Here is a 13082-nt window from a genome sequence, read left to right as displayed (position 1 = left end):
TTTATTCCATATTTCACATTTACTACAAATACAATACCATAGTATTTATTATTCATGCCCTTGAGGTTTGCTCTACTAATGTTTTGAGGAATTTTACAACATCCCCTTCTCCACCTCTCCCCAAAATTTGTTGCATCCACTTATTAGTGTCCATCACGTTATTCTTATTTTGAGAAATCCTTGCAATAAGAGTTCCAGGGAATTTTCCCATGTCCTATGCTATTAGCACCATCTGAATGGATTTATCCCCATAAGGAGGCCATATACCATGTGTTCATGGCATATGCATCCTTATTATGCTCACACATGTCTTGAATGGACTTTAAAAGATTGTATTGCCTTGAATATGATAGGCTCCTACTTGTGTGTTCAGTTACATGGGTTGAAGCTCCCCCCCTTCTAAGTCGTTTCATTATAACAACAGCATGATGTTCATGGCTAAACTTAAAACACCGTGAAGAAAACTTGCAATGATTTGCTCCATGGGTTGAAGTCTCCATGCCATTACTCTTTCAAGCCCTCCTAAGACTTTCTTGGGTGACAGATCCTCATTTGGGTAATCTTTGTATAGCGTTTTTTAAGTTCATTCAATATTCCATCCAAGAACTGTCATATGTCTTAGGGAATGCCAGCTATATATACAAATATTAAGTGAGATGTAATATTTCATGATTTTGTCCTTGATAATGTCTGGCTTTTATGAGTTTTATGTGCACTCTATGAAATTTCATTTTCCATTTGAGTTGTGGGTTTGCAATATGCTACAGGCTATTTTCTCTAGCAATTGAGCCTTGAGGTTTAAAAAGTCTTTTCATGTATATGTAGATTGACACATGCGTCTCTTTTTTGCAATGCGATAGGATGTCTATGCAGTTCATGTTTCTCACTGAAATAGGAGCATAGGTGCAAGATACATAATTGCTTTACAGCCACATTTTATGTCAGCCTATTAAATAGTATAGTCATTGACTTTTAGAAATTTGTAGATCCTGTGGTTTGGAGATCTTTGGAGAGTGCGCAGATGTTGTTGGATCTGCTTGAGCTAGAGAGCTACCTTGGGTAGGAAACGTGTACATTGTTTGTTGCTTTATTTTTGTTAAAACAAAGGGCTATTTGGATTATATATGAGTGGGCAAACATGCTATCGTTTGTCTTTTGGGACCATTCCTGATTCAAGGTTTGTAATGAATCTCCACATCCACCATCCTTTGGTGGGATGAGTCCACTTGGGATATTATAGCTCGCTAGTTTTATGGGGATGATGGACCACAGACCATCACTGTCTGCTGGTTGGGATACTGTGCACATGTGCGAACACGAATTTTCTATCAAGGGCGAAATGATGGGGACTATACGTACATCTTTGTCCACATTATTCGCAATCCTTTGTGTCCAAGTAAGTACTCTTACGAGTGAGTTGGGTTTTATCAACATACAGTTATAAAAGTTTTATGGCTCAATAATTATAGTCCTTAAATTATCTTTTTGTGTGATGTTGGTCAAGATCCGATTGTCGGTAGTCCGTGATACATTCGTTGCCATCACGGATGTGGTAGATGTGGAGTACATTGCCGCAGGCTTTTCCTTGTAGTACATGGTTACAGACTTTTCCCTTAGGGATGTTTGTGTGTCTATTGTATATTTTGTATGTTCAGTTATGACTTTGCTCGTGGATGTGTATTTGGAAATATCAGTCAGTTTTTTGATGTAGCCATTGCATGTTCGGACATGTGACTCCACTTTCGTATGTAATATTTTGAAGTACTTTGTTATAGAGAATTTTTGGTTAGAGTATGTTGCTTGCATTTAAATGTTTGTTGTGTTTATAAAAGTTTTTTTGTTATATTGTGGGTTTAAGAGATCAACATGCAAGCCTTGCCAAGAGTGCTACCTTTAACCATGATAGACTTAATAACTTTGGTGATGTTAGTAGTCTAATTTCAACCCTTCCCTTAGGTATAACAAACATCCCTTTGTGCCTTCACCGTCTCCTCATTGTATAGAACAAAAATTCATGTCATAAAAAAATTCCATTAATTGAACCCAAATTGCATGCATATGTGGAAAAAGCATCTTTTTAATTTGGAGATTTGCCATCTATGCTTCACCTTTACTATTGTGCAACCAACCCACCTGGTGCCTTTACTTGATATTCTATTTATTGAAATTAATGACATTTTAGCATCTTGAGACTCGGCAGAGCGGGTCTCTAGCCCGCTGTCATAGATGGGTCAGGATACTTGTTTATTGTTGACAGGCGCAAGAAATGAAGGGAGAGAAAGAGGAACAGAGGCTGAGCGGAGAGAGAGAGAGAGAAAGAGGAAGGGAGAGAAAGAGGAAGTGAGGCTTAATGGAGAGAGAGAGAGAGAGAGAGAAGTTGAGAGGAAGCGCGAGAGGTTAAGGGAAAAAAAGAGGAAAGGAGATTTATAGAGGATGTGTATTTCCCTGAGGAATTTTGAACTTTCTAGAGTACCAATGTTAGGGAACAACATGAAAATCAAGGGAACCAGGGAGCATGAGGTGTTGGGGCATTGCACTTTTCCAAAGAGAGTGAAGGTGAAAAAGGAAGCTAACTCAGACAAAGTGTGCACAAAAAAACAAGTGCATGCATTGCAATACAAAAAGTTACATCATTAAATTAATTGTGGGACTAGAACTCGAGTCCTTCAACAAACCGAAAAGTTTCCATTACCACCCACTACCTTACAGGTATGCTAATAATTGATAACAAACTAAAGAGTTGAGATTTGCAATAGGCTTGAATTAGAGTAGTCTTTACGACTTTCCTATTCACTAAAATGAAGTTAGGCATTAACAAGGCAACTTCTTTTCAATTAGAATTCCATTACATTGTGTAGAAAGTGGTGTTATTTCAGGTATGTATTGACTCAATTATACAATTGGATCACACCGGAGGCTTTGAAATTTGTTATAGTCTAGAGAAGAGAGAGAGAGAGAGAGAGAGAGAGAGAGAGAATGAACTCACCTCACATACACATAGATCGGCACTCTGATGTATGTGTTGAATGAGTTGTGTGATTGCATATCAAATTGAAGGCATGTCAATCCTACGCTTAGATGCTCAGAAAAAGGACTCCTTCCTAGCAAGCCTAAGATAACTAAATTGTCAAACCATCACATACAAAGTAATTTGCCAATGCCATGACACGTGCAATGATACATTTGCACTTCTACACATGCATAAATTTGGAGGATCACATCCCCTTGAGAGGCCTAAATTGTGTAAAGCCTTTATGGGTCGTTACAAATACTTTTGCCATTGCACCTCTAAGATTTCATAAAACCACCCCTCAACTTTCCTACATGGTTTTGCTTGTCTTATGCAAGGTTATTTGAAACTCAGCTGCATGGAGCACCTAGAGATGTGAAATTTCATATGCGTGGAGCACCTGCCAAATTTTAGTCTCATTGAAAGACTCTAGGCACCTAGTTAAGGGCATTTTTTAAAATCGCAACAATATCTAGGAAAACGCATGTATGCCAATGCATATGCATAAGCATATATGTCAATGTATGACACTTAGAATCCAAAGTGCCTAATGTTAGTGAGACGATGCATAACATCAAGGTCCATCACTCCAAAGTACCTAATGTCAACACGACGATGCATAACATCAAGGTCTAGCACCCCATCACTACTCTCTCTCTCTCTCTCTCTCTCTCTCTCTCTCTCTCTCTCTCTCTCTCTCTCTCTATCTATCTATCTATCTATCTATCTATCTATCTATCTCTATCTATCTCTCTATCTCTCTATCTATCTATCTATCTATCTACTTGAAATGTTCCTAGAGAACACTTTTCAAGACCAAAAGATTCCCAAATCAAAGCTTGTCTTAAACCATGCAAATGTAGCATCCCCCCTAGTTATTGCCATAAAGCAAAAGAAAGCATCCCATAAATCACAAATTTTTGTGTTACATGAACTACCCTCACCCCGAACAAATGCTTGTATTTTCTTGTAAGAATCCAAGAGCATGTGCCTAGCGTGCCCCCCGCCAAGACCGCTAGCACCTCACGGAAGTGCACAACCTTCATGGCCACTACGGAGGCTCTGGCATGTGTGTATGGCAGGTCCCCACCCCTGCCATAAGGCACCCAGCCCTCCAACCTCCACAAAAGGCAAGCTTGGGGGAATTGAAGATAGGAGGGGCAACTTGGACTATTTATGTCCCTTCATCTTCCACACACCTTTGTATGTGGGATAATTCAACCCTTTCTCCTTCTTCTTATCCCCTTTGTCCATGAGAGATTTGCACCTCCAACACCCCCCTCCAATCGATCATGGAGAGAGGTGGCCGGGGATCAGACCCGGGCTCTGATACCATGTAAGAATCCAAGAGCATGTGCCTAGCGTGCCCCCCGCCAAGACCGCTAGCACCTCACGGAAGTGCACAACCTTCATGGCCACTACGGAGGCTCTGGCATGTGTGTATGGCAGGTCCCCACCCCTGCCATAAGGCACCCTTGCCTAGCCAGCCCTCCAACCTCCACAAAAGGCAAGCTTGGGGGAATTGAAGATAGGAGGGGCAACTTGGACTATTTATGTCCCTTCATCTTCCACACACCTTTGTATGTGGGATAATTCAACCCTTTCTCCTTCTTCTTATCCCCTTTGTCCATGAGAGATTTGCACCTCCAACATTTCTTACACATGTGTGCACGCGAGGCAGAGAGAGAGAGTGCGTGCGTGGTATATATATATATATATATATATATATATATAGAGAGAGAGAGAGAGAGAGATAGTCAACTAACTACATAAGGATCTATGTCTTAGCAAAGGAAAAATGGTTTAACTAAATTACACATGCATCATGCTCTGACCATGGGACAACGGATGAATGTGAATCCAATGTGCCCCACGAAAGCAGAGAATTCAAAAAGTAGAAACCATGGCCTAGATTGTGTAAAGCCTTTAATTTCTCCATTGCACCTCTAAGCTTTCGTAAAACCACCCCTTAATTTTCTTACATGGTTTTGCATGTCTTATGCAAGGTTATGTAAAACTCAAAGTTTACCATCTCAAGAAATGATATCTATATAATGAATATATGCAAATCTAAATGCATAACAATTGCATAAGCATTTATGCATACACATATGGTTTTGGTTGTCTTATGCAAGGTTATCTACCTAACGTGTTTGATATAATGGACTTCTACATGGCAACATAATAAATCTTGGGTTATGAGATACAATAGTTTGAGTTACAACATTAAATGTATGAAATTATGTAGTTTAACCTAGCGCAATAGTGTGGGATTATTCCCTAGGAAAGTGTAATTAAGGATTAATCAATCAACTACATAAGGATCTATGCCTAGAAAATAGTTTAACTAATGCATCATGATCAGACCCATTGATGCCACTTACAAGTACCCATGCATCATGCTTAAAAGATGAGACAATGTGCCCCAAAGAAGTAAAGAATTCAAAAAGTAGAAAGCAAGTGCAAATGGTAAGAAATGTCTCATGGTTTGAGCCTTAGTTTGAGTAAACAAGAAAAGAAATTTTTTGAATTAAACAACCATACCTCTCTACACATGCATTTATCACATAAATATATGATTATATATACATATGGATAGATAAATAGGTAGATAAATCTCTTTGAGGATTATAAATGTATATATGTTTATATTTGTGTGTGAATGCGAGAGCCATGTGAAGTGATCTTTTGTGTGTGTGTGTGTGTGTGTGTGTGTGTCATGCGTGCGTGAATGTGTAAGAACATACATGCATTCATTTGGGGGGGAGGGTAGTTCATGTAACATAGACAATCGTGGTTTATGGGATGCTTTATTTTGCTTTATGGCAAGAACTAGGGGGTTTAAGATAAGCTTGGATTTGGGAAACTTTTGGTCTTGAAAAGTGTTCTACGGTAACAATTCATCTAGATAGAGAGAGAGAGAGAGAGAGTAGCGATGCATTGATGACCTTGAGGTTATGCATCCTCGCTGACATTAGGCGCTTTGGATTCTAAGTGTCATACATTGACATATATTCTTACGCATTTGCATTGGCATGCATACAATTGCCTAGATATTGTTGCAATTTTAAAAAATGCCCTTAGGTAGGTCGCTAGACTCTTTTAATGAAACTAAAGTTTCGGCAGGCACTCCATGTAGCTAGAATTTCACATCTCCAGGGGTAGGGAGGTGGGGTCCAACAACTAAATCGAGCACCTGCAAAAAAAAAAGTAAAAGTGGACCTTACATGTTTTAAGCATATGTGCAATGAATCACATGTCTCATGGTCAAAGCATTTCAGTACATTTTTAGAATTTCATACAACCTAAGGATTCAAACCTTTGCAATAATTTTCATAATAAATACAATATATTTGACACAACCTCTCTCTCTCTCTCTCTCTCTCTCTCTCTCTCTCTCTCTCTCTCTCTCTCTCTCTCTCTTTCGCTCTCTCCCTCTGCAAAAAAGAACAAAAACCACCTCCATTATTGAAGAGTCTAGGGACCTACCCCTAGATGGTATCCAATCAACCAACTACATAAGGATCTATGCCTCAACAAATTAAAAATCGGTTTAACTAATGCATCATGCTCAGCAAACCCATGCAACACTTAGAATTACCCATGCATCATGCTCAAACCATGAGACAATGTGTCCCAAGGAAGGAAAGAATTCCTTATTGCCATTATCTCGCATTCACACACAAATATAAACATATATACATTTATAATCCTCAAAGAGATTTTCTCTACCTCTCTCTCTCTCTCTCTCTCTCTCTCTCTCTCTCTCTCTCTCTCTCTCTCTCTCTCTCTCTCTCTCTCTTAGCTTGTTGTAGAGGATGTTGGAGTGTGTCAAACTGGAAGGTAGAGGTCTACCATGAAGGGAGTTGGTAGAGGATGTTGGAGTGTGTCAAACTGGAACGTAGAGCTCTACCATGAAGGGACTTTGGCAGAGGATGCTAGAGTGTGTCAAACTAGCGCTACCACGAAGGGAGTCAGCATAGGGAGTTGGGGAGAATCGTGGAGATTCAAAATTCAAGGAGAAGGCTAGAGCAGCTAGAACACACACACACACTACCTCCATAGTTCCTTTGGTTCCAAGTTTCAAATTTCAAGCTTCCTCTCCCTCTACCCATCTACGCACTCCCTCCCACCAAGCTTCCACTCTAGCCTTCCTTGTGGCACTCTCCAACCCCCTCCCTCCACTCCACGTGTTCTCTCTCCACCCAACATGTGACATGCCTTCCCTTTTGCCACATGTTTCTTCCTCCTTAAGAATTGACCAAAAAACAAAAATCAAAGAAATGTTTCTGCACCACTGACTTTCAAATGCAAAGAAGTTTCATTTCATGATTATAAACCAAAAGTTTTAGCTTACCATTGGGTATTTTACATAACCCCCCCCCCCCCCCCCCTCTCTCTCTCTCTCTCTCTCTCTCTCTCTCTCTCTCTCTCTCTCTCTTGCATCTATCTAACTACCTGGAGAGATTCAATTTATCTACCTACTCATATAGATATATATCTATCAATGATATCTACCTATGTATCTATCCATATGTTGAAACTACATTTGCATGGTTTGAGACTAGCTACATTTTCAAAATCATTGAAAACATTCTGATCTTAATTTTTGAAGTAAATGATAAATAGTTCCTAAAATTGTCTTGTGTACGTCACCTTTACATGTTGTGTGAAAGCGTTGAGTTTGAATCACAAGTAGTGGACCATTCATGTATCTTGCTAGACTTCGATAATGAGGTACGCCACCTAAAATGACTATGAATGCCGAGTTTATATGTACAGACATGGCAGAGATGTGGTTGGCATTGTAATAAACACACATTCTCTATTCTCTAATGTGCATGAATGTTTTGGAAGTCAACTCTCTCTCTCTCTCTCTCTCTCTCTCTCTCTCTCTCTCTCTCACTTGGAGATGCGCACGGGCTGAGCACGGACGTGGAAGCAAACGTCTGAGCACATAGCATGGAGTCACACTCTACAAAGCTAAGAAGTCTACGGATCGTATGCACGATAGTCGTGGCAATCATCTGAGGAGCACAGAGCACAATCAGATTCAATTGCACGTGGGAGGCGGCAGCAATCGTACAAGCGAGAGCTAGAGAAGTTGAATATTGGAGCTAGAGGCAAGACTGGGACTACGGGTGAGACTACAGCGAGAACTCCGAGCCTCCGAGGACTGCAAGACTGCGAGCCAGTGCGAGGGCTACGAGGAGAATGGAGCATTGGAGCAGGTGCTAAGGGTCGAGTGTGCGCGAAAACCCAAGATGGAGAAGTTGTAGTGGGGTGGTGGCGTTTTTCCTCTGGCCGCTGGCGGCTTTCATGGCATTATTCATGGCGTCGCAATAACATTTTCCCTCCTCCCTCCCCTCGTGACACGTGGCAATATTGCTCTCCCTCCCCTCACGACATGTGGCACTTGGCTCTCCCTCCCCTCGCGACACGTGGCAAGGTTGGCTCCATCCTCCCTCTTTAAGATGTACCATTAAGTTAAATGTCCCTCTTTGGTTGCTATCGTTCAGATGCAGTAACCACTCGAAGGGTCATAGGAATTTGGTCTACGAAATTAGGATCAAATTTCAATTTCAATTGATTCGAGTTCAAGACTAGAAACGGTTTGATAGCTATGAATTTATGAAATCGGAGGAGCCAGTAGGAGCAAACATAAGACTTGAGGAAAACAAAGGGAGCAAGGGAAAGAGCACATGGAGGTCTTGAGGCCTTAGGATGATAAAACCTCCTCCTCCCCCCCCCCCTCTCTCTCTCTCTCTCTCTCTCTCTTTCTCACACACAAACACACAATTAAACTCAGGCGGTTGGAGCGTCTCTGCCTATCAGCGTATGTGAGGGTGCTAATTTGGATGTGTTTCGTATTGTTTTCCCATGGGGGGAAATGCATTATTTATTAACCTTTCCAACGTCTTAAGAATGGTTCAGCTGAAAGTTCGTTGGAGGTCAGCTGAAGTCCCCCTCCCCAACTACCTCCGGCCAAAGGACCTCACGATCGCCGGCTGCCAGCCATCCACACATCGATCAGCCCACAGCCATGGCGATCCCCCGATCCACCAATCGCTCTCGTCACTGACCATCAAATCCATCCGCCTTCCTTCCACTCGATCATCCAAGTCCCCCCCAGCATTCACCCCTCCGCCTTTCATTGCCGACGGGTCTCTCTTCAGCTTCACACAGGCGAGAATCCTCGAGGATTCTTTGCGCAGCTTGAAATTTCAACCTTATCGCTTATATTCCGTTTTCATTCATAATCCTTTCATGCGCTGAAACAGTTATCTGATATTCGCACGTTTTACGCAGTGCAATGGGAACATAGTGTCCAGCACGTTGTATTGTTGTTGATCATTACGTACAAATACAATAGCAAGACGGTTTCGCCAAAATGGGCGAACGCACCTCATCAAGTAGATGGGATTCTCAAATGAAACTGTGGTCGCTCACTATGTGCGCAATCAGCTTGAAAGCTCTGGCTTTGCAGCTGGACGAGGCAGACCTAGAAGACAAAACGCTACTAACTTCAACTAGTCTAAATTTGACAAGGCACCTGAATCGTTGGGCTGGAGCAAGACGACAGCTTCTGGTAAGAAACAGATTGTGTTTGCGCTGAATTGGTGCAATGATTTGACTAATGCATCGAGAAAGCAAATTCTGCACGATTATTTGTGGATGCTTATTCACCTTAAGGCATAACATAACATAAGCTTTACAGGTGTCCGCGGAAATTTTTCAAAATAGCGCTATCCAGGCTACTGCGATGTTTCCCAGAAGGGATCCACTTAACTCACTGAAAATATACGAGGGTGGATTCAATATAAAAGACATTCATTATTGGAGTGTATGCTCTTGAAACCCAAACCATTAACATAGAAATTGCTGTGAATCTAATCTTAAAGATTCCTCGCTACGCTCAAAGATAATAAGATACCTTGAATTGAAAGGTCCCCATGATTCATAGCTTTCTAGTCTCTAACACACTTTTTGGACAGACAGTCTGTCACATTTACAGGGATCTGGGCCTTCCCCATGGCCCTTGTATGCTTCACAGTGGGGATCACAGCATCCACCCGGTGGCTGGGTGACAAAAAAACAGGCACAGAAGTTCTTTCACCAGTTCATACAGATGCTTTGAGAGGCCTAATCTGCTTCTGTATTTTACAATTCAGCATTCTGGCAATGTATGCTCCATCCTCCTGATCATGCTGTCTCTTCTTTCACATGATCGTTTGCATTCTTATCAAAGAAATAGAAATATCTTCTGCTTACATTCTGATGTGACTAGACTTGAATTTTTGTCACTTCCTGCTTTTATATAATTACAGGCATCAACAATCAAGATGGAGGATAGAGAGAGGGATCGAGTGTATGTGGGTATAGACATCCACCATAGGCAAGCCATTGAATTTTTCTGATTGCATTTGATAGTATGCTCGATTGGAGGACAATCGTTGTCTTAGTAACAATGAGCCTTCAAGGCTGGGACATGGACTCAAAAGTGCAGGATAGAAAGAACATGAAGCTATCATAGCTATTTCTAGTTCAATTTAGTTGATTAGCAATCATGTACTGAGATTGATACCGAACTACTTGATTCAGATGTTTGTTTTGGCTCTCATGGTGAATCGCTGATTTAATTGCTTTGTCCGAGCCATCAGGCTGCAGGCAAGAGTACATTTTTCATCGGTTTTGCTTCAATCTGTTTCAAAGCCTTCTAGCCATTGGTGAGAAGGAATCGAGGTTGGCCTTATGGCATTGGCATTGTGCCATTCCAACAAAATCAGTCCTCTATGACAAAAAGTTGCAAATTTTAAAAACCATGTTCAGGATCCATCTTATCTAATAGATCTTATTTCTAGTTATTGTTTAATATTGTTTGTGGGCGATCAGCCATTTCTGAGTGCAGATGTAAGCCTCATAGATCCCTTGTCGCCTAGTGCAAGGAGGACCTACTCGGTGACTTGGAATGGCAATTATTGGGGCATTATCAAGGGTGATAAAGGAGTTTTAACACCACCTAGCTAGTACCAGTTGTGACCACAAAGTTTCACTACCGGGTGATTTTAGCATGTACATGTATGCATGCACAAACATATACACATAGACTCTATATGCTGCATGTGCACCTGTGCGCAAGGGCTTCTGTGGGTATGAGCACACATATGCATGTATGTGTATATGTGCACAGCGCATGCTCATGCATGTGCGTGTGCATGTGAAAATGCGCTTACATACATACCCATTGGCTCTGTGTGTCACACCAAGTCCAGGGATGCATACTCCTGAAGAAGAGATTTTACATTTCAAAGTTGCCGTGAATTTACACAGCAGACTAAAAAGCCTCATGAGCTCATAAACCTTATTATGAAATCTTTAAATTAAAACAAAATGACTATTTTTCTTTATCTTGCAGCATGAGTGCAGGAGTAGTTTTCTGGGGAATCTATCAAAGTGGCAAAGAAATGAAAGAATCAACCAATGTCATTGCATCAAATGTTGATCAGGTTGTAAACCAAGTTGACAATGTAGTCAACATCATTGAAGGTGCCACTGCTCCACTGATGAGTGCAAGCCTTGTTAATGCTGTACAAGCTGCATGTGACAAACTAAACACCACCGCAACACTTCTAGGGTCAAATTTCAGAACAGGGAAAGCAAAATTCTACCAGATCTTCAATGGACTGTACATACTTAACTTTGAGCTTGTGTATTTGCTTCATGAATTCAATTTTGTTATGTTTCCAGTCACACACCACTCCCACTTACAAAAGTCTTTGCTTATGCATATACTCAGGAACGTTGTATTGGCAGTCACAGCAGCCATGATCCCATCAATTGTCTTACTTGGACTAGGTAGGTCTAAGCTGTGTACAATCCCGAATTCTGACCATGAGGATACTTTACAAAGCTTATGATCTCTCTAAATCTTTGAAATGTACTGAAAAGAAGACCTTGATTCTTTGAATGACATTTATGCTCGATAGTGGCAATATGAACATACACAGGATGTAATTTTTTCAGGCTTTAGGGCTACATTACCTTGTTATCATTTTTGGAATCTCAATCGTCATTGGACTGCATACATTTCTGTCTGCTTGCAAATGTGAGCATGGAGAGAGAGAGAGAGAGAGAGAGGGAGAGAGTTTATTAACGTTAATCATGTTGAAGAGTGTGATCTTGGAACCAATCTCACAATGGATACAAGACTTGCACAAGAGGTTGATAGCAACTCAGCCTTAGCATCATCATCCTCAATTGGAGCTCTAAGCTCATCCAGTTGATGCATGATAGATATCAAGTTATTAAAATGATCTCCCAGCTTTGAGCAACTTCCATTCTCAAACCAAACAATTGTTGCCCTATATATTTTTGAGTTCTTCAACCTTGTTCCAAACAACACGTCAAGCTTGTCCAATACTTCTGTACCAGAATCCGAATCCTCCAATTGGTAATAGTACCAGAATCCAAATCCTCCGATTGGTGATAGTATAATGGTTGCACAGACCAAAACCAAAGGAGCCTTGAGATATCTTGTTTTTCTTGTCCCCATGTGAGCATTTTCTCTGCTCCACTGATTGGTCTATCTTTGGCTGCTTCAGTGCTTATGTAGACCTCCTAACCAGGTTCTCTGATACCAAGTCCAGGAAGCACTAGCAAGGAGTCTATATTGCAGCATACACTACTGTAAACGATTGTGCAACCTTCTGGTATACACGTGTCACCCAAATGTTGAGGCATGGCAATAACACACAAATACATACAAGCAAGATACATCAATGGCTTAGTAGAGGAAAGAAGAAAGAAAAGACTTGAAACAAAGACCTAGAATGTACCTACAGCAATTACTCCTCGAATTACATCTACAGAAGTAATAGTCTCTTAGAATCATGGCTCGATCAAGATCTGTTAAGCCATGAACAAAGAAGAGCTTTAGGGAAGCATTACCCCATGGCATGTGACTTTAAGATGGTTGACAGGAGACAAGATAAATGACAAGGGCTTAGTTCTGTTATAAATGGAATTGAATTACTAAAAGCCAATATAAATGGGGAGATCACTTGGTCGAACG

General features: G+C 41.0%; 1 protein-coding gene across 1 annotated transcript; it reads left to right on the top strand.

Annotated features, from left to right (window-relative positions):
* Nucleotides 1-9461: 9461 nt before the first annotated feature.
* Nucleotides 9462-11928, top strand: LOC147888773 (uncharacterized). The gene is made up of 4 exons (XM_087392363.1): nt 9462-9599; nt 9729-9854; nt 10010-10194; nt 11427-11928. Exons 1-4 carry the CDS (start codon nt 9462-9464, stop codon nt 11926-11928), a joined length of 951 nt encoding a protein of 316 aa, XP_087248489.1.
* The last annotated feature ends 1154 nt before the right edge of the window (nt 11929-13082 follow it).

Source organism: Dipteris shenzhenensis, chromosome 21 (assembly GCF_047967505.1).
Source record: "Dipteris shenzhenensis isolate YYH24624 ecotype China chromosome 21, Dip_SZ_1.0, whole genome shotgun sequence".
Lineage (NCBI taxonomy): Eukaryota > Viridiplantae > Streptophyta > Polypodiopsida > Gleicheniales > Dipteridaceae > Dipteris > Dipteris shenzhenensis.
Note: the sequence above shows the minus strand (reverse complement) of the source record. Positions and strands in the feature narration are given on the sequence as shown.